This window comes from Poromitra crassiceps (assembly GCF_964638095.1).
Source record: "Poromitra crassiceps genome assembly, chromosome: 5".
NCBI lineage: Eukaryota > Metazoa > Chordata > Actinopteri > Beryciformes > Melamphaidae > Poromitra > Poromitra crassiceps.
In genome coordinates, this window is record NC_139642.1 from 41,191,679 (window position 1) to 41,219,350 (window position 27,672).

A 27,672-nucleotide genomic window follows, 5' to 3' on the forward strand; every position below is an offset into this window, starting at 1 on the left:
TTTGTGAATTTGAATCGTTACTCAATTTTATGTATACAATGCAAACACTTGAGAGCAACACCTCTCATATACAGAGTGTTAGCATGTATACAATGCAAACACTCTTGAGAGCAAGACCTCTCATATACAGAGTGTTAGCAAGTGCAATAAAACAGGAACCCAACAATGGAATGCAATGCATTCAAACATTGCAATAAAAATCAAGAGTTCAGAAAAGCATACCGGAAGAATGATGTTCAAAAAGAACATTGTGCAGATTGGATAAATAAACAAGAAATGGGGGCCCCAAAGCCAAAGTACTTTGATCTCTACATTCACCCTAACTCTAACCCTGAACCCACCCCCCTTCCACAAAATTGACTCCAATGGTGGCTAGTGAATTATAAGTGAAGCGATCTGTCTGTAAACAATTGGTGGAAAAATTACTTGTGTCATGCACAAAGTAGATGTCCTAACAACCAGCTTCTCAAACTATAGGGGGCGGCTTTAGCTCAGGAGGTAGAGCGGGTCGGCCAATGACGCAAGGGTTGGCGGCTCGATCCCCGCTCCCTCCCAGCTGCTGTCGTTGTGTCCTTGGGCAAGACACTTAACCCTCCTTGCTCCCGATGGTGTGTAGGCACCCTGCGTGGCAGCCTGCTGCCATTGGTGTATGAATGGGTGAATGTAAAACTATCTACTGATTGTAAAGCGCTTTGGATAAAAGCGCTATATAAATGCAGACCATTAGACCATTTACCATTTACTATAGTTTGTTGGGTCAGTTTATTATGTAGGGAATGAGTCGTCGCAGACGCTGGGAGAAGTGTCTCTCTATCCTCTCTGTCTCTGAATACATACTGCACACCGTCCCACCACCACTCTTTAACAATATTATCGTTATCTATGCATCGTATTCATACATTCTTATTTTGATGCCATATTGACATTTTCTGATTCACTTTTTCTCTCCGTTTCAGTAAGACTAGTGCAGTTCCCGTTCAAAATGTGCCTGTCCGGAACGGGCCCATTGCGGCTTGTATAGCTTTCTCGAGAACCACGTTTTCCTGTTCAATATGTGCATGTTTTGATTTGATTTATTAGGATCCCCATTAGCTTATGCAAAGCATAAGCTACTCTTCCTGGGGTCCACATGGGGTCCACATGTCCAAGTCGTGGCTATTCGCGGTCAGAAACACAGGTGAACTGCCCTCTAATTCACACAATAAAAACACACAATAGGCGTATGCTATGGATGTCAAGTTGAAATACACTGGCAAAGTGTGAAGAAGATCTGACCAACGGTTCTCCAGATATGCGATAAACACACACAGACAGAAATTCCTGGAATTACTGGAGAGATGTCTTTATACGTCTCTAAGTGTTTCCTCATCTCACCTGGATTTGTATTAAAAAAAAAATCCATTGTGTGTGTGTGTGTGTGTGTGTGTGTGTGTAAACCCAACTACCCAACTAAACTGTACAGTATGAATGACACTTCTCCATGACAGGCTGATAAACCACAGAAAATAAATTGACAGCACACAAAAGGATTTGAGCTGCCGTTGAAAGGACAGTCAAATTTTTTGCCAGAGGGCATCCAAATGTGTGGCCCTGCCCAGTAAATTATTTTAGTGTTTGTTATTTATAGGACCGCGCAACCTCCGTGACACACCTGTGGATGATGATTCATGACAGGACACAACACAAAAATCGCATTTTTGTTTTTTTACAGAGACCTGTCACTTTCACAGTGTGATTACACTCTTCTCCGCTCTCCAGTTTTTCTCTCTTGACTTGAGAGCTTGGGGCTGTCATTATGCTCCGACCAGTTTTGAAAATAGAAATTGCGCGTATTAAGGCTGAAGCAACAGATAAGATTAGGCCTACTCTTCCCACACAGTCATATAATGCAGTTATTCATCCAGACTAATTTCCAGCATACTGTATTTCAGTTCAAACAGGGGCCAGTCTACCCAATGGGAACAGGTTTGATTATTTGTCTGCATGATTAGGAGTAATGACCCCTTTTGTCAAGCCTGTTGAAAGATTATGACGTGGACTTGTTGCTAGATATTGCAATTTTTTTTAAATCATCAGGAAAGTTCATTGTGAACTCATATTCCTGCTATAATGATTAAGAATGGAATGATCTAAAGAAGTATGAGAAGGCACACGGTTTCGTTCATTGGCACCAAGATCCCAGTCACACCCATGCGACGAGGGAAAGGGCAAAGGCTTCTGCGGGGGATGATCTGGATCGCTCTGGTTCTCCTCCTCACCCTTGACTGAATTAGCGGCCGAGCCAATCTCTCAGTCGGCACTCCCTTACCAAGTCTGGCCCAGCCGGAGAATGTGTGGGCTGGGGAGGATTAATGATGTCATCATTGTCATGCCACCAGTTTTGTCACAGCCACTCCTAGCCTTCATACTCCACAATAAAGGCCCTAATCACTAATCCACCTTATAGACTGCGCCGAGCTCCCCGGTCATGCTAAATATTATTATTGTCATGAGTTGTAAGTCGACTGACTCATACTTTCCTTTGACGCGTCACTCATTCAGGCCCTACGACGGGAGGGAGTGGCTTTCTGCTGACACACTAGTAGAGTACATACTTTTCCCACAGATTACTTTATCCAGCCATATTCTACTACGATGTATTTTATGTAGTAGTTTACAGTATGTTCAAATACGTTTTTCAACAAACAACTGTAGCGTTTAAGTGCCATTAAGTAATCTATGGCTTTTATCAACCTATATCGTATATCGGCGAACAAGGAATTGCAACATCAACAGGTGCCTGGCACAGCTACGGTGGCCTGTAATTGACACAAATAAACTCACATAGTCATAATAAAATGAGCAAGCTAGTAATTAGAGCAGAGATCCAGTAGAAAGTTTAAGAGACCTCAAGAAGACTAGTGACCACTCTATGGAAGCTAATGGGGATCCAAATAAAGAATAGAATAAAGGTTAATACAGTATATCACAATGCAAAAATACTGTAGTAATAATAATACTGCCTTGTCCTTTTTTGGCTTGATTTTGGCTTTTCATCCTTTGTAGCGGAAATGTTGTTTTGTTGTGATGCCCACAGCACCTCCATCACTGAGCAGCTGAAAATGTAAAGATGAAGGCGGGGCGAGGAGCTTATATTTTTCCAAACAGAGAGTAGGCTACCAGGGGCCCGGAAGTGAGTTTTGAGAGGCAGAACCCTCAGCGCCGGACTGGCAAAGTAATCGTTGAGTCACCGGCATTGATCGACAACCCTATCAAACCCTGGCAGATATATCATGGTCATTTCATGCTATGCCACAGTGAAGATCATATGCTACTTATCGCACCTTTAAATTGCCACAGTGAAGATCGTATGCTACGTATTATTTAAATTGCCGCTATCCCACTTTGTCTGCTATAAGAGGGCAATTTCGTGTAAACGCTCTTATTTTGCTGCTGTGATTCTCTGGCACTGGCTTTGCTGTGTGTGTGTGTGTGTGTGTGTGTGTGTGTGTGTGTGTGTGTGTGTGTGTGTGTGTGTGTGTGTTCGAGTGTGTGTGTTCGAGCGCACACTATGGGGAGTCAGCATACAGGCCCACTTCACGTGGTTCTGAAGGTGAAGGGCTATTAGGGGAAAGGTGAGTGTGGGACTGCTGCTCTGGGTTACTGAGTAACTGGGGCTCTCTCCTCTCTCTACTACCCCTCTCAGGCCTCTACCACCCCCCACCCCCCACCTCACCCCCCCTCCCTTCCACTACAGCTGTATCACTCCTCTCCATCTCTCTCTGAAAGAAGAAAACAATACAATGAAGCAATACTTCAGTTCTCATATCCCTTGTTGAAATGTGTGGTACATCAATAACTAAGACTTGCCGTTGTCTCCAAGGTACCATATTACAGGTGCTATGTGTAGCCTTTTAACATCAATAAATCATTACCAAATTAATTATTGAGACATCAGTTGCAAGAGTATTAGTAGCCTTTACACTGCATCTTATATTTTGAGCCACTGGATTGGATTGTGCCGGGAACCTTCTGAAATATTTACAGCACAAAGGGATATTGCTTTATGGCATAAACCAGGATGAAATCTTTACAGTACAAAGGGAGATTGCTTTATGGCATAAACCAGGATGAGGGCTGCTGTTCTTCCAGAGCAAATAGAGCGAACACTTTCAGTCTTTCTAGCAGCAGTCGATGGTGAAGGGAGTGAAAGGCCGATGGAAAAAATCACTTCCGACATGTTTCTTCCCTTCAGTAAAGTGAAAAAGAAAACCTTTGCCCAAAGAAGCAAAGAAGACGAGGCCAGGGAGGAGGGACAAGCACTAGACTAACACTAACTCCAACAATACCACTGGTGTGAGACAGAAGCTACATCATCTCCACCAAAGTCTCAATGTTTACCATATGTGGACAGTGGTGGCCTAAAGGTTAAAGAAGCGAGCGTGTGACCGGAAGGTCATCGGTTCAATCCCCGGGACTGGCAGGATAAATCTGGATGGGGAAAGTGACAGGCAACACTTTGTCCCGCCCTCATTACCACCACTGTCGTGCCCTTGAGCAAGGTCCTTAACCCCAAATGCTCCAGTGGAGCTGCTCAGTGGCCAGCAGATCAGACTGTGGTTGTACTGGTCAGCTTCCAGGTATGAATGTGGGTGTATGTGAACAGGGCGCTCCTGAAAAAGAGAGCATTGCTCTCAGTGAAACTCCCCCTAATTAAATTAAGGTAAAACAAATAATCAAGATGATATTCTAATCATTATACCTAATTTGACAATGACACGAGGAACATGGCAACAACAGCACATCGCCGTTGCATCACCACGCTTGTGGCCTGGTGTCAAAACAGAGCCGTGTGTAAGGCAGGCATGGCTCGTACTCACAAACTGTTTGTTTACTGTCCCTGAAGCAGGGACACATGAAGGTAGTGTGACCACTGAACAGGTCTACGGCCATGACCACTGGCACAGGAACGACCCCCGTCAGTCCCTAATAACACCTCCCCCTCTCTTCCTCCTCTCCTATACGCGCGCACACGCGCGCGCTGCGCGCGCACGCACACACACACACACACACACACACACACACACACACACACACACACACACACACACACACACACACACACACACACACACACACACACACACACACACACACACACACACACACACACACACACACACACACACACACGTCCATTCTGTCTGTCAGGGTGGAAGTCACAGGACTGCTCTTTGAAGAAGCGTCCAGCATGGTCAGATCTGGAGACCAATGAGAAGGGAGACAGTGCTCTCTGTGTGAGTAATAATTGACAGCATATTGAATCACTCACAGAGGCATTAGTCACGATGAATTTGCTACATGTTCTCTCCTCTGTTAATAGGAGAGATAATAGGACCTACATGTGAATAGGTCTGTCTGTCTGTCTGTCTGTCTCACAGGTTCAGATCATCGGTCTTGTGGTGGTGGCAAACCTGATCACCTTAAAGTTTTGCAAAAAATAAATAAAAAAGAGAAGAGAAACAACTTAAATGTTGTTGACTTTCATAATGCTCATCATGGAAAATGGTAAGTACATACGATCTTCCAGTGCCACCGCTCATCATCAATCTTATCTTTGGTCAAAAGAAAGGCACGTGTCAACAGTTTTGTGACGCAAAGCAATTGTGTCAGACGTTTCCTCTTCATACAACAAAACAGCAAGAGCAGCAGCAGCAGCAGAAACGTGAGATGGCCGAGGGGAAAGGTGCCAACAATAACACGGGACAGATCTGCTCTTGAATGACACAATTTGGACATTATTGAAAGCGTTAGTGTGCGGTCCGGGAATCCGTACAAAGTGTTCATATCGACAAAGCAAACATGTTTCTGCCCCGGGGAGGAAAGGCTTTTACACAATGAAGTATCACAGCCACACGCAATACTGTACAAGCATTCTGGGGCACCGTCGGGGGGTCCGGGCCCTTTCCAACAGGCAGAGGGCAAGGCAGCTCTGTCATTGGCTAATCTCCGGCCGCAGAGAGAGCCAGTCATTTTTCCGCTCTTTTCTCAGGCCCACTACTAACCAAACACTGTGACACGCGTTGTTTATCAGGCCACCTGGACATGCATCTGGTCAGCCAGGGAGTACGTCTGTCAACAGCAGAGCCAGATGGGCGTGCATTAACCTTACATGTTCAAACTTTTTCGATGCATTTTTATCTTTATTTTTTTTAAGTGCGTTTCTTTAGGACAGTGCAAATGCATTGAATGCATTGGTGATTAGGGCGATGGGAACAGCAGACAATCAAAAGGAAACAAATTACTCTTCTGCACTCATGTTTCAGGTCAGCACTTCACAGCGGCCCTCTCTCTCTCTCTCTCTCTCTCTGCGCTAATAAGACAAATTACATAATAGATTCCAAAGAGAGAGAGAGCAGTTTAACATAAGGTAACCTTTCCAAATGATAGAGATATCATTATGAGAATAATTGATAGACTGTTAGATGAGAGATTAAATTTGAGCTTCATAATAAGGTGGATGATCCTGTTCTGTGCTTGAAGCAGCCAGTGTATAATGCATAGTGTGAATGTTACATAACTAATGCCTTCATTGATTCAAATGGGCTTAATCAGGGATGTTTTGGGCAGAGAAATGTTGACTGAGGCCTCAAAATATTGACTAACACCATACTGTGAACGATGACTGACACAATGGATTTCTATGGAGAAAGAGTTCACCCCACTTCCCCAGAAAGTCTGCGTTCAAAGTTTAACAAAGGGACATGGCATCCACGCTCCACTAGTACAGCACAGTAGGACAGTTTGTGAAATAACAAAGCGCCTAATCAAAACAGATAACATGTTAACGCTGTACCCCTAACACACTGTCCTCATTCTGTGGCAGACCTTGCCCAAAGTCCATGATTTCATAACCGATCCCTAACAACTTCCTGTCTGAAAGCACATTATCGCTGCGCTGAAAGATAGAAGGATAAAACCTGGAAAGTAAAAGAACACATTTAGTTTGTTTAGGGCCTCGGAGCATACCGGCAGTGATAACGTTTTTTTCTTTCTTTCTTTCTGATCTCAACATGTTCTCTTCATGACAGCCTCTGAGTCATCATCATATCAGTCCATTTACAGGTTACAGGTTATTTGGAATTGGGTTGTGTTTACCCTATTAGCTCTTGGCTTGCTCGCTCTAGGGTGGTTCAAAAATAAATACTAAAAACAAAACTGAAACTTCTTCCTGGATATTCCATGCTTGCTGTTCTTTAATTGTAGGCATTTTGCAAAGCAGTGGCTCAGGTTGAGAGAAGATGACTTCCATGACTTGGGGACTAGCAGCATATATTATCTTCGCAGAAATGGGAAAACTGAACTCACAGATTTCAGATTTCCACAGTTGCAATTCAAAGTTTCTGCTCAGGCAATAGATGAAACTCAATTTGTCAGCTGTTCATAGATATTTATCGCTCGCCACTGGAGTGGGGGGATGAAAAAAAAGAGACTCAATAACGGTGGAATTATCCTTTAACCTAGATTCCTGCCGGCCTCACACTTCATTGAGCAAAAGCTTGGTGACCGCCGTCATATGGAGCGGATGATTGGATGAATGTTTGCCACGCCGCTCGCCACTAGCTGTCTCTAAGTGGTGACTCCATCACCTTTCACATCTGCTGGATCATTAATGCCGCCGCCGGCAGGAAAGAGCAGTCACGTGCCGCGGCGCGTACGCCCACATGTACTCTCACACTCAACTCATGTGTGACTGTTAACACTGTCACACATGGACAGACTGGCTTGTTACTCAATAATCACTGCTTTCCAAGAATAAAAAAAATCATCACATTTTCTCCCCAGGAGCTCCAAAACACGAAGGAATACATTTTTTTTTTGGTGTTCAGCTGGAGTCGAGTGAGAGTGGAACAGAGGGCCGATCTATTTAAAGGACTTAAGACAGCCTTCCAGATGCTGAACTTTGTGGTATTCCATTTATTCCCAGTACTCAATGTCCTGGCCAATGATATCCAAGCAACATCCGGTGAGCTGGGGAAATCCTGGGAGATGGGGCTGGTAGTGCTGCCAAGAAGCTGGTCCGCTACTACGAACCTTGATGTCAGATAGCAGAAATGAAATGCTGCCTCTCAGGACAGAGACCATAACAACATCTCACGTATCTGTATTGTTTTACTGCTGCTTTATTAAGGGTTATGTACGGTCAAATATTCAATGATATCATATTGTAGGCCGGGTGTCATGTGATCACTGGCCAGTGTTGTGGCGTTTACTCTGACAAAGCTGAATGAGATAAACACAGTGTGCTAATGGGATCTACAGTACATATATTTAAAAACAACTTCCCATTTTAAATTTGAGATGATGTGGCAGAACAAACTGATGTGTCAATGCCAGGTTTTAGCCAGAAAGGCAAAAAGAACAAACCATACAAGACAGCCAAAACACACTGAAATAGTATGTTTAGTCGTCCAAACTAATTTTTCCACTGGACTTTTGGTACAAAGTGCGTGCAGATTTCAACTCATTTTAACCCCAAATTATCCTTGTGGGTCGAAGGCCTCATCATATATCATCATCATATATATCATATGTATATGTATATATATATATATATATATATATATATATATATATAATTGAAAGAATAAGATCATTTAAGACAGTGGTTCCCAAAGTGGGGGTCGGGACCCCCAGGGGGGTTGCAGGACACCACTGGGTAGGTCGCGAGATGATTTCCAGAATGTGTGAAATTAGCCTAAAGAATTATGTGAACTACAAAATGTGTAAAATACTATTTAAAAACTATTAAAAAGAGCACATTTTCACCATAATTGTTTATTTTGTTTCTGAAACGTTTGTATGCTTCAACCACCACAGGGATATTGAGGGTCGCAAGCCTCTGGCACCGTTATTTTGGGGGTCGGGGGCTGAAGAGTTATCTATATACTTCTATTGTTGAAAATCAATTCATGTCTATACTCATTAGATTCAGAAATGACTTTGGGTTCAAATCGCCTTGCTCATGACTAAATCACTTTTCCTACTCCTGACACACCATTCAGCATAATGTGTTTTCATTTACCAAGATCCAATTTAAGTTAGAATTTATACTAAATGGACAAATCTCATTTTGTTCTTCTTGTTCATCTCAATAAGCCCGGTTGACATTTACTGCAAAGCCAAAGCAGACAGTTAAGTGATTTTCCATTTTATCCCTATGATCTAAAATCGGTTTGGTCTCTTTAAGTTTCTTCTGAAGCTGTTTCAGTTCTTCATAGCATCACGGCTTAATTTCCCTCAAACATAATTTTTCGGCACGGGGAAAAAAAAATAAGATGAGCCCCTTCAGTTGAGTGCGTACTTTATACAGTATAGAACTTTCAAGATGTTCGATAAAAAGACATCGGCGTGTACAATTGTACAATTATGGACCCCAGTAAAGGCGGAGGCAAGAAAAGAGGGAAGGGAATGAGAAAGACATATGTAGTGTACTGTACAGAGAGAAGAAGAGAGCCTCCAGCAGTGAAAGTACATGGATCATGTATATAATGTTCTCTCCCTCCTGGCACACACCGGCCTCCATAAAGAGGCATGTCTCTCTCCGAGGTCACCAAGCAAGCCCACATATCCCCCAAAGAGCACCACTTAGATGAGCTAGACGATAACTACAAGCACTTTAATATACATGTAAATCCCATCATAAATAATACATCTCGCCCTGGTGAAGACCTTGGGGCTCCGTTGGTTCTGAGCCATGACAATAAAGGCTCTTTTAGATTTAAAAGTATCTTCCCTCCTTACTGGACTCAAAGTGCCTTGGACACTGTGGATACAGCTTAAGAAGTGATTTTCTTCTCACTGGAGGCTTTCAATCTTGGCATCTCAGTCGTTTTCTACAGATCTGGTTCCTACTTCCAATAAGCACCTACGAACTCACTTTTTTTTCTTAATCCACAAGAATGCCATGTGTTGTTTCTGCCTATTTTTATATTGATTTTGCTATTATACAAATACATGACATGGCTGTTTCAGTAACCTGCACGCTGTTCAGGGCTGGCACTCGCTTGCCCAGTGTTGAGATAAAGCAGGTGGGGAAATAAGTGTCTCTATCAGGACAGGAGGGTCTGGACCTGCTGGGGCGATCGGGGTACCAGGGTCTCTGCCTCCTTGTAGCCGTTGGCTGGGCTGCTCACCGCTGTGTAGACCTCTCCATAGGCTCTGCACACCAGCTCAGTCGACTGTCTGAAGATCTGCTCCCTGCACAGACGCAATAACACACTTAGAGATTTGTCTAACAGGAGAAAAAATAAAAATACAGTTTGACTTGTTTTTAAGTAGCCACTTATCTGGTGCCTGGTCTAACTCGGAAAAGCTGAGCAGTGTTGTAATTAGTCACCAACCAAGGACCAAGGGTTGAAATAAGTCAGCCATGACAGCCTAACTGTAAGAATTTGTCCTAATTACATTTCTTTTTTTGTTCATTGACCATTGTGCCCCGCTGTGGCAAAACAATGAGTGGAAGTATGTGGTGCACACTGCCACCTATGGACACACATGGCAGCAGCAGTAGTGAGCAAGCATCAGGTGTCAGCCTCAACAACACTAACCGTCTCATACAAGAAAGGTTTTCCTAATTACAATTCATACTGTTCATTTGATCAAAACGACATCATCTCCAAAGCTGGAGATGACGTCCTCAAATGTCTTCTTTTGTCCTGAGCAACATTCCACAACTCAAAGATAATCAATTTACTGTCATAGAAGACTAAAGAAACCAGAAAAATTCACATTTAAGGAGCAGGAATGAGATAAAAATGTGTAAAAGAAAATCTGTCAATTGACTAATCGTTGCAGCTCTATTATTTTTTAATCTCACCTGCACAAATTAGCAACTGCATCTCTTCTTTCTGTTTTGCTTATCAACCTATTTTATAACTGCATTTGCTCATATAACTTAGCTTCCATGTTCTTGTGCAAACAAACCGACCATGTAACATTACGTCACAGACATAATATACTGTACCTATTCCTCACAGTGGAGTGCGAGTGGAGTAGAGAATAGTCCAACCTGAGGAACCCTGTGAGAGGACTCAAGGACACACTGGGAGTGGGAGCGCCTCGGTCGGATCACGCTCAGGCTCTTGAGATCCATTTTTTTTAATTGGCCCACAGAGGACACAGAACCACAGTGCGTCTCCATCTACAACACCTTCATCCACCAACTGCACTAACATCAATGTGAAACCAAGGCAGTCTAAAAGCAGAGCTCCATTATTTGTACACTCCAGGAGTGTTTTCAGTGTGCTTTCGGGTGTTCGTGTATTTCTGCGCGTGGAGAGAGAGAGAGAGAGAGAGAGAGAGAGAGAGAGAGAGAGAGAGAGAGGGAGAGAGAGGGAGAAAGAGAGAAAAAAGAGGAGGAATGATTTCAGGGAAGGAGCGAGAGTGAGAAATGGACCAGAAGCTAATTAATGGCATCCTGCCCATCAGGCCTCCCGTGTCCATTAATAGGGAACATTAACCTGAGGTACAGAGTGCTCCTCAGGCCTGCTGCACTTCCCAGTACATGTGACTCACAGAGAGAGAGAGCCCCTCCAATGCAACAGCCAGAGCCAGCTAAAAGCATGTGCATGTTCTGAACAGGAAGACAAATACATGCAGCCCTGCCCTGCACTCTCTCAATGTGCTGGTGGCTTTATCAATTTTGCATCCAAACTAACCGTGCGTTTAGTCAAGTGTTTCGTTTGGAATATAGCAATGCCGTATTACATCTAGGAATTTAATGGGTATTGGGGTCAAGCCTCCCAGCCTATTTGTATCACTTTCACGCCACAGTAAACATTTAACTGAAAACCAGAACATTGTATGCAAGCTAAAAGCTACTGCATCATCCTCAGGGACAGGAACTCACTTGATGGCTGCGCTGAGAAGGAAGTTGAGCTGCGGCATCACAAAGGTGTCAGGTGACGACAAGTATCTATCAAACTGGACCTGTAGTGTGGGTGCAAGAGAAATGACAGGAAAGGTTAGAAGGGGTGACAGGTGAAGTAAGAACACTAATAAATATGCAATAATATATGATGCTTTATTAAACCGTATGGAAGTTTGCTTCATTAAAGGAACACACTACCAGTCAAAAAGTTATTGGACACATGCAATTTTCTTAGTTTTTACTATTTTTCACACTTCAGAATAATAGTAAAGAACTCAAAACTATGAAATAACACAAATGGAATTATGCACTAACTAAAAAGGTGTTTAACAAATCAAAACGATCTTATATTTTAGATTATTTAAAGCTGCCGTACTTTGGATTGATGGAAAGGCAAAGACTTGGGAAAGAAAATCATACATAGGCATCGACTTCACTATTTATATTTGTGTGTGTAACATTTTAGCATAAGCCTTTCGAGCAAAATTGTTTTAGGATAATGAAAAACATAGTACATAGTGAGCTTTCCAGACCACATTTCAAGCAGAAGTCCATATTGACATAACCTGATCAGCCCGTGACATCAGTCAAGTTCAAGTATGACGTCAGTTATGACGTCGTCAGTCAAGTTCAAGTATGATGTCAGTTCATCCTAGTACATATAGCGAGGGTTCTCTGGCGGATCATAGCAGCAGCTGGCATCCCGGCATCCCATCTCCTCTGAAGCTGTCCTCTGAAGTGTCGTTTCGGGGGGATTCTCTATCCTAGCCTATACAGATGCCCTCCTCTCACCTCAAGAGGAGCGCCACCTTTCAACGGAGTCATACGCCAAAGTAATTGCCATGCATGCCGTTTGCTAAATAAAGCTTGTTAAATCCTACCAACTGGCCTCTCATGATTGAAGTACATACATAGTGTATGTGATACTGTACAAGTTGATTCAATAAAGGAATACTTCACCACAAGAATTGTAATACATGCAATGCAGCTCACCATGGCCGCTTTCAGGGCAGAGCCATCCATACTGGGGAGGTTGGATATTGGGCCCTGGGATGAGGAAGAAAAGAGAACATGTTTAAGTGCATTCAGGATCACAGCAATGATGGTCAATCACAAAACATCACAATGGTTAAGTGGCTGACATCGTCATGACGTGACCTTGGTATTATAAGGTTATATTCTGTGAGTCAATGCTTCAATGCAAGTTTGTGCTCTTAACTCAAAGCTTACAGAGTGGGCCAGGTGCGTAAGGCCAGTATGAGAGTCGAGGGAAAGCAGAAAAAAGGCCCACCCACACACAGACACTAAAATGAGGAAGTTCTCTGGATGCACGAGTGTGCTATGCTGAGGATGGTTGAAGGACCAAAACGTTCACTTTTCTCTCATCACTTTTTTTCTTCCTTTTTTTGCATCCAGAGAGCCTCCTCAATTTCGTGTCAGTGTGCAGGCCTTTTTTCTGCTTTCATCCTATTCTGTGAGTGCCTGTTGACATGTGTGGTGTTATTTTTTGAAAATAATAATGTTTGAGTCTGTAATGTCTGTAATTTAAAAAACAATAGGACCCATCTCCATTTAATTCAATGGATGCTGAAGTTAGCCCAAGTTATCATGTTATCTCCCCATCTACATTATACAGGGTATATGCAGGAATCCATAAGTTAAATTCAATACCTTTTAAAACCTTTTTAAGACCCTTTCAATATATTTTAAGACCTCAACGCCACTTTCATCACATCAGTGATAGGGGTGTAAATCACAAGTTTCATCGCAATACGATATTATATAGATTCTTTGGACGATACAATATTTGCTGATATTACAAAGTCTGCCACGATACGATTTGGATTCAATTCAGGGGTCTGCGATTGATATGAGACGATATCATGCCCACTTAACACAAAAAGCATAATAGGTACAAAATGTAATACCTCATCAAATGGCAATTACGATTTTTAAATAATTTTTAAGGGCCTTAATTTTCCCTAAATTGATTTATCAACTTTTAATACTTTTCAAGACCCTGCGGATAGTATACCCTGTTATAGTATAGTATACTTGCGCTGTTCAGCTGCGTTGACCTAACGGTCCGTCACATTTTTGGGGGCTGCACACCGGCCACGGCGAGGACTTTGATGCCCGAGTATAAATTACACTTTAGCGGACACAAACTGTCCAGAGCAACTACATTATGTCAATCTGAAATGCCTAAATTGCCAATATGAGAAGCAACCAATAGTAGGGAGTGCAAAGGTCAAAGCAACGGCACAGTACATAGAGTGATTTAACAGGGATATGGGCACATTAACAAACATACAATGAGTCTAGAAAATAAGCTTAAAGTTCCTGGTGGGTGGAACAGTATTTTTCAACCACTCTTCTCTCACCTAAAGCTAAAGCTGAGAGCTGTTTCTTAGCCTGTCCTGGATCACAGGGATAAGAGGTTAAACCTTTACAGGAAAAAAGGCCTAGACCTGAAAACAGAATTACATGTCTTAAGCCAAGAAAACTTCCCTTCAAACTGGAGACAAAATACTATTTGAAGGAAACCAAACAGAGGAGATGAGCAAAACAAAGGCAGAGAATAAGAAAGGGCATGGGCTTAAAGCATGATAGTTGTGGATCCAGCTTTGTGTTGTGCTGCAGCAGTAGCAGGGTGTGGATCCAACTTCGTGTTGTGCTGCAGCAGGAGCAGGGTGTGGATCCAGCTTTGTGTTGTGCTGCAGCAGTAGCAGGGTGTGGTGTGGATCCAGCTTTGTGTTGTGCAGGAGCAGGGTGTGGATCCAGCTTTGTGTTGTGCAGGAGCAGGGTGTGGATCCAGCTTTGTGTTGTGCTGCAGCAGGAGCAGGGTGTGAGCTTTGTGTTGTGCTGCAGCAGGAGCAGGGTGTGGATCCAGCTTTGTGTTGTGCTGCAGCAGTAGCAGGGTGTGGTGTGGATCCAGCTTTGTGTTGTGCTGCAGCAGTAGCAGGGTGTGGATCCAGCTTTGTGTTGTGCTGCAGCAAGAGCAGGGTGTGAGCTTTGTGTTGTGCTGCAGCAGGAGCAGGGTGTGGTGTGGATCCAGGTTTGTGTTGTGCTGCAGCAGGAGCAGGGTGTGGTGTAGATCCAGCTTTGTGTTGTGATGCAGCAGTAGCAGGGTGTGGTGTGGATCCAGCTTTGTGTTGTGCTGCAGCAGTAGCAGGGTGTGGATCCAACTTCGTGTTGTGCTGCAGCAGGAGCAGGGTGTGGATCCAGCTTTGTGTTGTGCTGCAGCAGTAGCAGGGTGTGGATCCAGCTTTGTGTTGTGCAGGAGCAGGGTGTGGATCCAGCTTTGTGTTGTGCAGGAGCAGGGTGTGGATCCAGCTTTGTGTTGTGCAGGAGCAGGGTGTGGATCCAGCTTTGTGTTGTGCTGCAGCAGGAGCAGGGTGTGAGCTTTGTGTTGTGCTGCAGCAGGAGCAGGGTGTGGTGTGGATCCAGGTTTGTGTTGTGCTGCAGCAGGAGCAGGGTGTGGTGTAGATCCAGCTTTGTGTTGTGATGCAGCAGTAGCAGGGTGTGGTGTGGATCCAGCTTTGTGTTGTGCTGCAGCAGTAGCAGGGTGTGGATCCAGCTTTGTGTTGTGCTGCAGCAGTAGCAGGGTGTGGATCCAGCTTTGTGTTGTGCTGCAGCAGGAGCAGGGTGTGAGCTTTGTGTTGTGCTGCAGCAGGAGCAGGGTGTGGTGTGGATCCAGGTTTGTGTTGTGCTGCAGCAGGAGCAGGGTGTGGTGTAGATCCAGCTTTGTGTTGTGATGCAGCAGTAGCAGGGTGTGGTGTGGATCCAGCTTTGTGTTGTGCTGCAGCAGTAGCAGGGTGTGGTGTGGATCCAGCTTTGTGTTGTGCTGCAGCAGTAGCAGGGTGTGGATCCAGCTTTGTGTTGTGCTGCAGCAGGAGCAGGGTGTGAGCTTTGTGTTGTGCTGCAGCAGGAGCAGGGTGTGGTGTGGATCCAGCTTTGTGTTGTGCTGCAGCAGGAGCAGGGTGTGGTGTGGATCCAGCTTTGTGTTGTGCTGCAGCAGTAGCAGGGTGAGGTGTGGATCCAGCTTTGTGTTGTGCTGCAGCAGTAGCAGGGTGTGGTGTGGATCCAGCTTTGTGTTGTGCTGCAGCAGTAGCAGGGTGTGGATCCAGCTTTGTGTTGTGCTGCAGCAGGAGCAGGGTGTGAGCTTTGTGTTGTGCTGCAGCAGGAGCAGGGTGTGGTGTGGATCCAGCTTTGTGTTGTGCTGCAGCAGGAGCAGGGTGTGGTGTGGATCCAGCTTTGTGTTGTGCTGCAGCAGTAGCAGGGTGTGGATCCAGCTTTGTGTTGTGCTGCAGCAGTAGCAGGGAGTGGATCCAGCTTTGTGTTGTGCTGCAGCAGTAGCAGGGTGTGGATCCAGCTTTGTGTTGTGCTGCAGCAGTAGCAGGGTGAGGTGTGGATCCAGCTTTGTGTTGTGCTGCAGCAGTAGCAGGGTGAGGTGTGGATCCAGCTTTGTGTTGTGCTGCAGCAGGAGCAGGGTGTGGATCCAGCTTTGTGTTGTGCTGCAGCAGTAGCAGGGTGTGGTGTGGATCCAGCTTTGTGTTGTGCTGCAGCAGTAGCAGGGTGTGGATCCAGCTTTGTGTTGTGCTGCAGCAGGAGCAGGGTGTGGTGTGGATCCAGCTTTGTGTTGTGCTGCAGCAGGAGCAGAGTGTGGATCCAGCTTTGTGTTGTGCTGCAGCAGGAGCAGGGTGAGGTGTGGATCCAGCTTTGTGTTGTGCTGCAGCAGTAGCAGGGTGTGGATCCAGCTTTGTGTTGTGCTGCAGCAGTAGCAGGGTGAGGTGTGGATCTAGCTTTGTGTTGTGCTGCAGCAGTAGCAGGGTGAGGTGTGGATCTAGCTTTGTGTTGTGCTGCAGCAGTAGCAGGGTGAGGTGTGGATCTAGCTTTGTGTTGTGCTGCAGCAGGAGCAGGGTGTGGATCCAGCTTTGTGTTGTGCTGCAGCAGGAGCAGGGTGTGGATCCAGCTTTGTGTTGTGCTGCAGCAGTAGCAGGGTGTGGTGTGGATCCAGCTTTGTGTTGTGCTGCAGCAGTAGCAGGGTGTGGTATGTCCTGACACGACCCGGAGTTCCAAGGCTCACTTGCTAAACCACAACTATGGGTCTCAGTCACCCAACGGCAGAGCGTGTTAAAATGGGAGAGGCACGGCTAGCAGGAAACCTCCAGGGCATCAGCTCTTTCATCTGCACAAGACAACTGCTGTAAAAGCTAATATATTTGAATAGAAGATAATATGAAGCGTCTCTCTCTCTCTCTCTCTCTCTCTCTCTCTCTCTCTCTCTCTCTCTCTCTCTCTCTCTCTCTCTCTCTCTCTCTCTCTCTCTCTCTCTCTCTCTCTCTCTCTCTCTCTCTCTCTCTCATGAAAACCTGATAGAAATGCTAGTATGCCTATTAAAGTCATTGGTCATGTGGTAACCATAGCAATAGCTATTGTAAAGAGCAAAGAGCTAGTGTAAACAATACTGCCTCTGCCAGCTAAATATAAAAGGGGGACCATTAGAGAGCCTGACAGGAGAGAAGTGAGAAAAGCGATAAAGATTTATTCGGTGACGTTTTGCTCTCTGACCTTTTGAAAAAGGTCACTTTTTTTCCCTTAAGAATGTGTCTAAACAATTCATCTGCATCAGTTATAAAAAAAATTGTTGGCCATTCATTTTCTGTCAATCGACTAATGGCTTAATCATTGCAGCTCTAGTGTAAGGGCGTGTGTGTGTGTGTGTGTGTGTGTGTGTGTGTGTGTGTGTGTGTGTGTGTGTGTGTGTGTGTGTGTGTGTGTGTGTGTGTGTGTGTGTGTGTGTGTGTGTGTGTGTGTGTGTATGAGACCTGTTGGGCAGTATGCTGCTGGACACAGCTGTAGATGTAACTCAGTCCGGCCCTGGTCAGCACGAAGGACGCCTGCTCATTGATCAGAGTGTCGAGGTGAGCCTCGATCTAGGAAATGGGGGGGGGGGGGGGGGGGGGGGGGAGTGAATGAGAGAGAGAGGCTTAGAATTCTATGCTCAGAATCCAATTCAAGCCTGCATTGTCGACCAATGGTACTTGTGGTAATGGAGAAGCACTGTGCTATTGATGAAGAAACTTCCACGGGAGGCGTCGAGGTGCTCAATTACAAAAGATGTGATAAAAATAGGAGGATAGATGGTGCTTTTGAGCATGAGCAACAATACACGACACACTCTTATCTCAACCTTTGTAAGAAAAGATTTGGGCCATGTGTGCTTCAGTGAAAGGAATCAGAATAATTAACTTGAATACACAGTAAACCCTATGCACGAACAACGTGGTGTCTGTAATCCAAGTGTTCATGTTAGATATCATATGAAAAGTGTTCCATAATCCAATTTGTCATGTCCTACTTGCAGGAGGTGAAGAGCATTATTATTAGATTAAGCTATAGAGTTCGGGAAAGGAATGCCATTGGCTAACTCCAATTGAACTGCGATGTGAAACATAATGTCAGTTTCTTATTACTGCGTGGATTGTTGTTAATAAAAGAGAAATAACAACAGATGTGCTGTAGCTGGGTCATACCTGGAACTCCAGCATCTCCAGCCTCTTGTCAGTGAACTCAAAGAGGGCCAGCGTGGTCTTCATCACATAGAGCGAGTTGACCATGTAGGTAGCCATGTCAGCTGTGCCCAAGTTACTGGCTGACACGGTGCACAGCTGCAGGAGGGGATCCAAGATACAAGACAAGACCTGCCAGAGAGGAGCACAGAGGAAAGACGACTGAACAGGCGGGGAGGAACAAAATAACAAATATTTACATACTTATACAGTACCTCAAAAATATATACTAGGGATATTCCTTGCCAGTCACATTTACTACCTCAGCTCCAAGTAGAGCTGCTTTCTTAGTCATTTTTCAAGATTAACATACTTGTAGATTCAAGTTTACACAAACACAAACCAGTTAGAATTCTGCAATAAAGGGCAGGAGAGTGAGCCTTTTTTTTTGTCCCACCCTGACCTTATTGTGTAAAGGTGTGTCTACCTGGGTGAAGTCAGCTTGACGGGCATCCAGAGGAACCACAGAGGAGTCGTGGGAGGCCAACACCTCCCTGAGCAGGGACAGGGTCTGGGTGAGGGAGGTTGTAGGACCCAGGTCGGCAGGCGGCAGCTCCACCTGCCCAGGCACACACAGGGGTACAAGGTATATACAGTAAGACAAGGTATAGACAGTTTTCATGGAATTTTGTTGCTAGGGAACATTTTGGAACCTAGCTTATGTCCTGTCAGTTATTGTACTAGCAAACACTGCAACAGGAAGTAAGCTGGGGGAAATGTAGAATGTTTGTTGTCTAGTTGAAAGCATCTATAGCCCATTGAGCAAAAGAGCGAAGTTATTCTTGCAGCGGTAACCCATTTCAATCAAGTATTCTATACTAGTCTTCACCTGGACAGGCGGTCCTCATATCATACTCAAATCAGTAACATTAATTCAGAGCATGTTAGGCCAAAAAATGCAACGTCCAACTGTCTGCTGCTCTTGTGTGCCTCAGACTGTTCACAGACTGAACGGAGCTTTATAATGAAGAGGGGTTTCATTTCAGCGCTCTCACAGAGCTGGGCCCAGCCACCTTTGTCCACCTAATAGAGCAGATTACGAGAAGGCCGTGTTCCAGCCATTAGCTGGAATTGACACTAAAACCCTGAGGGCCTCCGATTTGATTAACAGCAAGCGATGGGGATCATTCTTGTTACTACTATCGATCAGGAGACAGACAGCCACATGTGATGTTGATCAGGAGACAGACAGCCACGTGTGATGTTGATCAGGAGACAGACAGCCATGTGTGATGTTGATCAGGAGACAGCCAATGATGTTGAAGGGCCCCTGCTCATGCTGAGGACTATTTGGAAGCCAATTTAAGGACCTGGTAACAAGGCGGGTTGTTTTTTGACAGCTTGCGCCATGATGCTACTGTGGCCAGCAGGACAAACAATGTTTACAAGCACAAGTGCTTCAGAAATAGCCTTGTTGTCTTCGAGGCTTTCCAAGCAGGCCTGAAGTACACAGTTTGTGTCCACAGGGTGCAATACTGAACTCCTGCACCGTCATTTAACAGCTTTTATGCAAGAACACATGTTCCATGTTTATCTAAAAAGAAAAGGCTTCCATCACTCTCTTAGCCGATTGCATCTAGCTTTCACTCTTACACAATCGTTCTGTTACAGGAATGTTGCAATATCGCACTAAGGCTCTGGCCTTTGCACTCATTGCTTCTATTTTTTGGTGATCTAGGAACGGAAATGTATTCTACTGATGCACACATTGTAAGTTGCTCTCAAAATAAACATCACAGGGAACTGGCATCATGTGGACAGGAGAGCTGCTAGAAACAAGAAAATATACATATTTGATTATACAAACAATAGTCATAGCGTGCTCATACCTTGTCCATGAGTCTGCTTGCATGAAGACTCAAACTATTGAAGAACATCTTTTTGCTGAGGATGTGCATTTCTTCAATAGTGATGAGCAAGGTGCCCACACTGGTCCCAATGATGGAACTGGACAAATATCATAAAGGGGGATCAGTCCACGTCATATGAATAGGTAAAACAACTGAGTTACTGTTATGTTGCCAAACTGAACGCCTTTGTTCACACCATACACCAACCATACGCCAAAGCCACGCTGAAGCTGAGCTCACGCTCACAAGAAGCACTCTATTTTCCTCAGTGCCTCGCTCGGCATGCCTTGACCCCGCCCACAACTTCCATTGGCTTCATGCCTGGCAGCTTCACGCTTGGAAAATAGGACTGAATCCTGAACGATCGCTTGAGCGTGGCTTTAGCAAGACACCGAAATGAAACTTGTGTGTTCAGCGTAGGTTCCCCCCCGCCCCCCCCCCCCCCCCCCCAATATTTTATTTTCAACTTTTTTCCTTGAACAACACACAAACAAGGCAAACAAACAAGCTCAGACATAGGTAAATAAAATAAAATAACAACCATACATACATTATCGACATTCAGTATTACTTCATGCCACCAGTCGCATGAGGTGTGTGTCCACATGCCCGTAAGACATTGGGCGAGTCACTCATCGCGCTCAACCTCAACGAGGTAGGCTAGGTTGAGCGTTGCTTCGGCGTATGGTGTGAACGTGGGCTAATACCTGATGGTGTGGTGATAGACTGAAGGAGCTATAATACCTGATGGTGTGGTGATAGACTGAAGGAGCTATAATACCTGATTGTGTGGTGATAGACTGAAGGAGCTATAATACCTGATGGTGTGGTGATAGACTGAAGGAGCTATAATACCTGATGGTGTGGTGATAGACTGAAGGAGCTATAATACCTGATGGTGTGGTGATAGACTGAAGGAGCTCTAATACCTGATAGTGTGGTGATAGAACTGAATGAGCTCTAATACCTGATGGTGTGGCGATAGACTGAATGAGCTCTAATACCTGATGGTGTGGTGATAGACTGAAGGAGCTATAATACCTGATGGTGTGGTGATAGACTGAAGGAGCTATAATACCTGATGGTGTGGTGATAGAGTGAAGGAGCTCTAATACCTGATAGTGTGGTGATAGAACTGAATGAGCTCTAATACCTGATGGTGTGGCGATAGACTGAATGAGCTCTAATACCTGATGGTGTGGTGATAGACTGAAGGAGCTATAATACCTGATGGTGTGGTGATAGACTGAAGGAGCTATAATACCTGATGGTGTGGTGATAGACTGAAGGAGCTATAATACCTGATGGTGTGGTGATAGACTGAAGGAGCTCTAATACCTGATGGTGTGGTGATAGACTGAAGGAGCTCTAATACCTGATGGTGTGGTGATAGACTGAAGGAGCTCTAATACCTGATGGTGTGGTGATAGAACTTCAGCAGGTTGGAGAGCTTGTAAAGGAGGACAGCACCTGGCTCGGCCACGATGACCTGCTCTATCCTAACCTGAGGGACAGATCCATAACCCACTCAGTATATGACAAAAACATGACAAAATGCAGTACACACAGCAGCACGTTACATAGACAGCCAAGCTCAGCATTTCTTAAATGGGTCTATATTTATTCCCATACTCACTTTCAGCGGCCTGCAGACCCCCTCGGTGATGTGTCCCACCACCTCCTGCATGTTCTCTTCCACACCTAAGGTTAAGGAGACGCACACAGTCAAGGTTATTGGAGATTCAAAACATGAACTGCTTTGACAGATCATGAACACAGTATGAATGTACACAATATGAAACAAACAATTATTATCCTCTATTTGAACAGAGGTCATTACTGTATACATGTACCCCTCTCATTGGGAATCCTCCAAATGATATGGCGCCACAGAATTCCTAATTTATTCCAGTCTTCATCTTTACAACAAGCTTGTTTGGAGCGGTTTATTATTATTATTATTTTATTCATGATTTGCCCACCGTTTTCTTCCCAATTGTACTTGGCCAATTCCCTGCAAGGGTGTCCTGGTCGTTGCTCCACCCCGTCTGCCCATCTGGAGAGATTGGTAGACTAGCACATGGCCACATGCTCCCTCCGATACATGTGCAGTCATTAGCCGCATCTTTTCACTTGACAGCGAGGAGTTTCACCAGCAGGACGTGGCACGTGAGAAGATGACGTTATTCCCACAAGTTCCCCTCCCCCCGTAGAGGGGCCCCGACCGAACAGAGGCGCCGCTAGTGCAGTGGCCAGGACATGCCGCAGACACGGCCAATTGTGCCTGTATGGACGCCCAACCAAGTTGACGGTAACAGGGGGGCTCGAACCTACAACCCTTGTGTAAGTAGGCAGGGAATCTACTGCTGCAGCACCCGGATGGCCGGAGCGGTTTATTCTAACTCTGGAGCATTTACTCTTTTGGTTCATTTAGGCAGGTGAGAAAAATACCATTCAAACTCAGTTGATTAGAAGTGAGAACATAATCTGAATCAAATACAGGAAACGACCCTCACACTCAAGAGTTTATTGGATAAAGAGGTGAATGTTGGCCTTGTATGATATAGCCAGCAGTTCCACTGTTGGAAAGCCTAGCATAACAAAATGAATCAAGGGCAAACCACAGCTTCAACTGATACTCCTCCTATTCAGCTATCTGTTTATTCTGAATTGGTATGAATACCAGAGAAGGTGAATTAAGGACAGAGTGCAGACAAGTCCATCAAGCTTAGCTGAAGAGACTGGAATCAGGATTTTTTTTAGACTCTTTCCCCGTTTCCAAAATGTCAAACCTCACGGGGTGACAGGTTAGCAAAACTCTGTCCAATAAACAAGCTACTTGTGAGTCCATGTGACTTTTGTTTACAAGCCCTGGTTCACTTGTAACTGGGCAGTGGGAACCTTTATAATTAGAAAGAGAGAAAAAAGCAACAAAGTAAACTTTTACACTGTGGTTTGTGCCAAAGAAAGCAAAGTGTAGGTGTGATGGCACCCTTCCTTCATAGAGTCTGGGCTGAAGCACAGATAGTGGAGGACTAGACTCGTTGTTGTTGGTGTAGGAAAAGTCTTACCCTGCAGAGTGACTTGTTTCAGCAGAGCCTCTAGATGTTCTTTCTCAGAAGCAGTGGCTTGGTGCAGCCAGGCCAGCATGTCCCCAACATACCTAAACGGGTGACATAACATATAAAGTGTCACCCAGGGGCCAAGCCAAGGGCTAACCACACATCAGTGCAACCACATCGAGGCTGAACATGGGTCTTCGTATTTCACTCTGCTCACGCACGCAGACATAAACACAAACACTGCTTTTCATGTTGCATAACAGCAGAAAACAGTGAGGTTAACTTGAATTAATGTGTGTGTGTGTGTGCGTGTGTGCGTGTGTGTGTGTGTGTGTGTGTGTGTGTGTGGCCATAGGCAGGTGGGAAAGAACTCGATGTTCTCAGAACTGCCGCTGCCTCCTACAAAGCAGAGGTGATTTCTGTTCCCCACGTAGCTGGTATTCCAAGAAAACCTCTCATTTGGCTCCTGGGCAGATGGAGAAGAATCCGAGGTGCAGCGGGAGACAGACTGACTCCTCAGACGCCCTGTGACTATATATGGGTAAATAAGACTTTCTTTGAATCCAATCTAAAAAATTTAAGGCTCCCAGGAGGTGTGGGAGTTGTTGTTTTTTACTTTACCAAAGGACCTTGCGATTGATTTCTGGCTCACCATTCAGACGCTACACTAATTTAGCCTAGACATGCATGATTTCCTTAACTGTTAAAGAGACAAGAGATTTGTTGCTTACATCTTTAATAATCTGGCTTAGGTTTTCACAAGTGCAAACAAAACTGCAACTGACATTTACAAGCTTTAGTTTTATTACATTTTCTTTGGAAATGGGGATTTGACAATGAATGCTTCACTTCATTAAACACCTGAATGGACAGGTACCTCATTGGGTCATGGGAATGCATCTCGATGGGGCGTGGCGTTCCTCCCGGCCCGCCCCTGGTGAGGGCGTCGATGAAGCCTCGGACCACAGCACACCTGCGCGCGGTCCCAAACTCATCTAGAGTGTACCTGAGCGAACACATAACAGAAAGACGGGAACATTCAACACCATAAAACACGCGTGAAGAAGCCCCAATGTTTTCGTGCAGTCAGTGTGTCGGAGGTCAGTCGCACATGTAACACCAACAATGCCGGCAGCATTTCCAGAAGGAAGGAGTCTGGGGTTGTTTTGATTACTTGACAGTGGCAAGCTCTGTGTCAGACTAAACAGTAGACTGAAGAAAGATTGCAGGAACTCTGGTCTCCAGGCTCTCAGCCTCAACATCCCCAGCCAGCCCCATGGCCTTGGACACTTTGTGGGCACTGAGACAGAGGGAGGGTTTGCAGTGAAAACACACGTCTTAAGGTTGAAGAAGGTGCCACTGATGGGCTTGAACGTGTGAAACTAAGCCTCTGTGTCTTTCTAAGTTCTAAATTCACACTGAGCTTTCGGGGGGAGTCTTATCTATTCCTACACTCTAATTGAGTGCAAATTCATTTCTGGAGGGCATAAATTATTTTCATAGATACTGAGATTGAAATGCTTTTGGTTATGTATTTCACTGCTGCAGCCAGGGCTTTGCCTCACACACTGAAAATAGATGAGGAAGGATATTTCTGTACTGGTTTATATGGATTCCAAAGCACTTGACCAAATGCTACATGTGTTCAGAAAGCACCAGCAGAATGACAAACCCTCTGTTTATACACACAAAGTCAAAGTCAATGTCTCTGATAATTACATTATAAATTCTCAATATTCATGATGAATAAAACGCAAGATTCTTTCTTTTCCACAGGGGGCACTTTTTGCCCATTAATCTGCATTTTAGCGGTATTCTGGTCCTTTTTGGAGGAAATTTTATTCAATATTATGAAGTAATATATTTGCATCGGATATTAACAAATAAACACACAATAGCCATGAGCTTTGTTTTGCTTTAAATCATATACTGGAGATTGGCAACAGGTCATACTGAGGAGGATGGTGCCATTTTCCTCTCTCTGTGCCCACTGCCCCACCTTTCACTTTCCCCCCCTGCCATAGTGGTTGTTTGATGTTTTGTTGACGCAGCAGTTTGTGTGGGGTCTGCTTTCTCTTCTACTGCTGACTGCATGGTGACAATATTTTCTACTGCTTCAGGCCGTGTACTCGGTTGTTTTCTGATCAGAAACCGCTCCATTTCTCCCACCATGAAAACAGTGGAAAGAATCAGGCTCCCACAAATCTCATATGGTGGCAAACGGGGAACAATAGTCGTGAAAAACGGACAACTTGATGCATAAAATGTGAACAGGGTGAAAAGGGAAAAAAACAAGAATGGTACTCATAATTATCAGGCGCATTTTTTTAACCCCTAATTTCAAATTTCATGGGCATTCATGAACTTTCTAGGCCATTTTTGCTCAGAGCCCCGGCTAATTTCTGACCCTGTCATGAATATCAGCAAAGTAATTTAGCTGTCTGCAATTATTCAGTAAACAGAAGTGGTTGAAAAGCATTACAGCAACGTGAAACTAGATTTCTCTACTGTTATTAGAGAAATCTATCTATCTATTAGAGAAATCTATCTAATCCCCCCCGATCCTTTCCTTTGTATTGGTTACATTCACAAACATCTTCTGACTGCTACGCTGGTTGACTTCTACGTGGACGGAATGTGGTCAGTGAACAACATGGCAGGTAATACGTGGAGGGAGAGATCATGTAGTGGTGAGATAAATGTGTGTGTACTTCTGTGTGTGCGTGTGCGTTACTTGTAAAGGACAGGCCGGTCCTGTAAGGCTTCCATGGCTTGACTCAACACAGGGCTGATATCACAGGTCTCTTGGGTCAGTCCTCGGCATTCGTCTATGTGGAGAGAAAAAAGAACTTAGAAGGTAAGACAAATGTCCCTATAAGAGTAGAACACTCAACAAGTCAAGTTGTCATGGTCTTTCTGGTTACTATGCATGTGTTGTTTTTTTACTAAAAACAAAAAAAAGTTCCATTCAGTGTTGCTAAATGTGTTTCTTTTTTCAACCATGCCTGCCCTCTCGAGGTGGGTCGCCAAGCCAAGTCAGGCAAGCAACCCGGGTTAACCCTGTCAGACACAAAATCAACATGACACATTTTGTCTCTCGGACCCAAATCGGACATTATTGTTAATACTAGATATGCTTTTGTCCAGAATCCCATGACTATCTGTATTGTAGGTAGAGATAACAGTGAAACTATGGTCAAAATAGTCATTCTTTCACATTCTATAATGGTGTTAGCTTCCTTCTATCACTGCTGAAAAGGAAGGAGAAGCATTTAGTTTTCTGACTCCGCTCTAAGGACAACACAGTCTGTATGGAGGCCTTGCACAAACAGGGTCATACTAGTGCAGTGCAGTGGGTTTTCCCCCATGGCTTGCTGCTGGTATCAAGTCTGTGTACTGTCACTCTACTCACTCTGGGCCCAGCGGTAAAGCTGCTCATATGATGTCTCCTGTAACACGGCCATCTGTTCCATGATCTCTAGCCTGGAAAGAGCACACAGACCAAGACCAAAGCATTACATACCCATGATCTGTAGCATAGTATCAGAGCCCTGCTGACAGCCACACGAATACCAGACCCGTCCCCCCCCTACCTTCCACCTATTCATTTCCCATGGAAGATTACGGTTTGGTTTTTTGGTGCCAGTGCTCACGCTTTGTGTTCCTGATCACATCCCTGTGTAAACAACTGCTTCAAAAACACAGCGTAAAACACCACAAGCATAACAATGAGAGTAAAAATGACACACTGTAAAAAAAATACAGTCAGCCGAAGTGGAGCACAGAATCTGAATAATACGATGTACTGTAGGCTAGATGGACTGTTAGCCCTTACCCTGCAGTTTGCTGGTTGGTTCGCAAGAGAATCTTCACATCTTCGTGGATGTGCTTCACCCGACTCAGAGCTTTAAAGAACACCTGGGAAATTGAACAAAAAATAGGTTGCAGACATCCAGAAGTCACTGCATGTGAAGATTTCTTTCACAACATACTAAAAAAACAACTACGCAATTTAAGAGAATTGGTCAAAATCCGTCTGTAGCCCCGAGCAAGGAAGACAGCATAAGGTAAAACAATCGTGTGACATTTTTAAGTGATCACCTGATATTAGGGGTGTAACAATACTCCAATACTATAGTATTCGTATTGAACTGTTCAGGCTTTAGGTACACATTGCAAACCAAAGAAATCTTTCACTGCTGAACAGTGCAAGATTACTACAAAGATATCATGTGAAACTAAAACTGAGATGAAAAAGACAAAAGGTGTTAAAA

General features: G+C 44.6%; 1 protein-coding gene across 2 annotated transcripts in view; it reads right to left on the minus strand.

Annotated features, from left to right (window-relative positions):
* Positions 1 to 9,326: 9,326 nt before the first annotated feature.
* cog6 (component of oligomeric golgi complex 6) overlaps positions 9,327 to 27,672 on the minus strand; it is a 38,649-nt gene continuing 20,303 nt past the window's right edge. For both annotated transcript variants that reach the window (XM_083637559.1, XM_083637558.1), the window contains exons 6-19: positions 27,234 to 27,316; positions 26,811 to 26,881; positions 26,133 to 26,226; positions 24,276 to 24,404; positions 23,408 to 23,499; positions 21,973 to 22,037; positions 21,749 to 21,840; positions 20,316 to 20,433; positions 18,914 to 19,045; positions 18,451 to 18,618; positions 17,743 to 17,850; positions 12,905 to 12,958; positions 11,891 to 11,970; positions 9,327 to 10,239 (exon numbers count right to left, since the gene is read on the minus strand). In XM_083637559.1, coding sequence (XP_083493685.1) covers positions 10,092 to 10,239; positions 11,891 to 11,970; positions 12,905 to 12,958; positions 17,743 to 17,850; positions 18,451 to 18,618; positions 18,914 to 19,045; positions 20,316 to 20,433; positions 21,749 to 21,840; positions 21,973 to 22,037; positions 23,408 to 23,499; positions 24,276 to 24,404; positions 26,133 to 26,226; positions 26,811 to 26,881; positions 27,234 to 27,316 — 1,434 coding nt within the window. In that variant the 3' untranslated portion in view covers positions 9,327 to 10,091. The remainder of the gene's footprint in view (positions 10,240 to 11,890; positions 11,971 to 12,904; positions 12,959 to 17,742; positions 17,851 to 18,450; positions 18,619 to 18,913; positions 19,046 to 20,315; positions 20,434 to 21,748; positions 21,841 to 21,972; positions 22,038 to 23,407; positions 23,500 to 24,275; positions 24,405 to 26,132; positions 26,227 to 26,810; positions 26,882 to 27,233; positions 27,317 to 27,672) is intronic.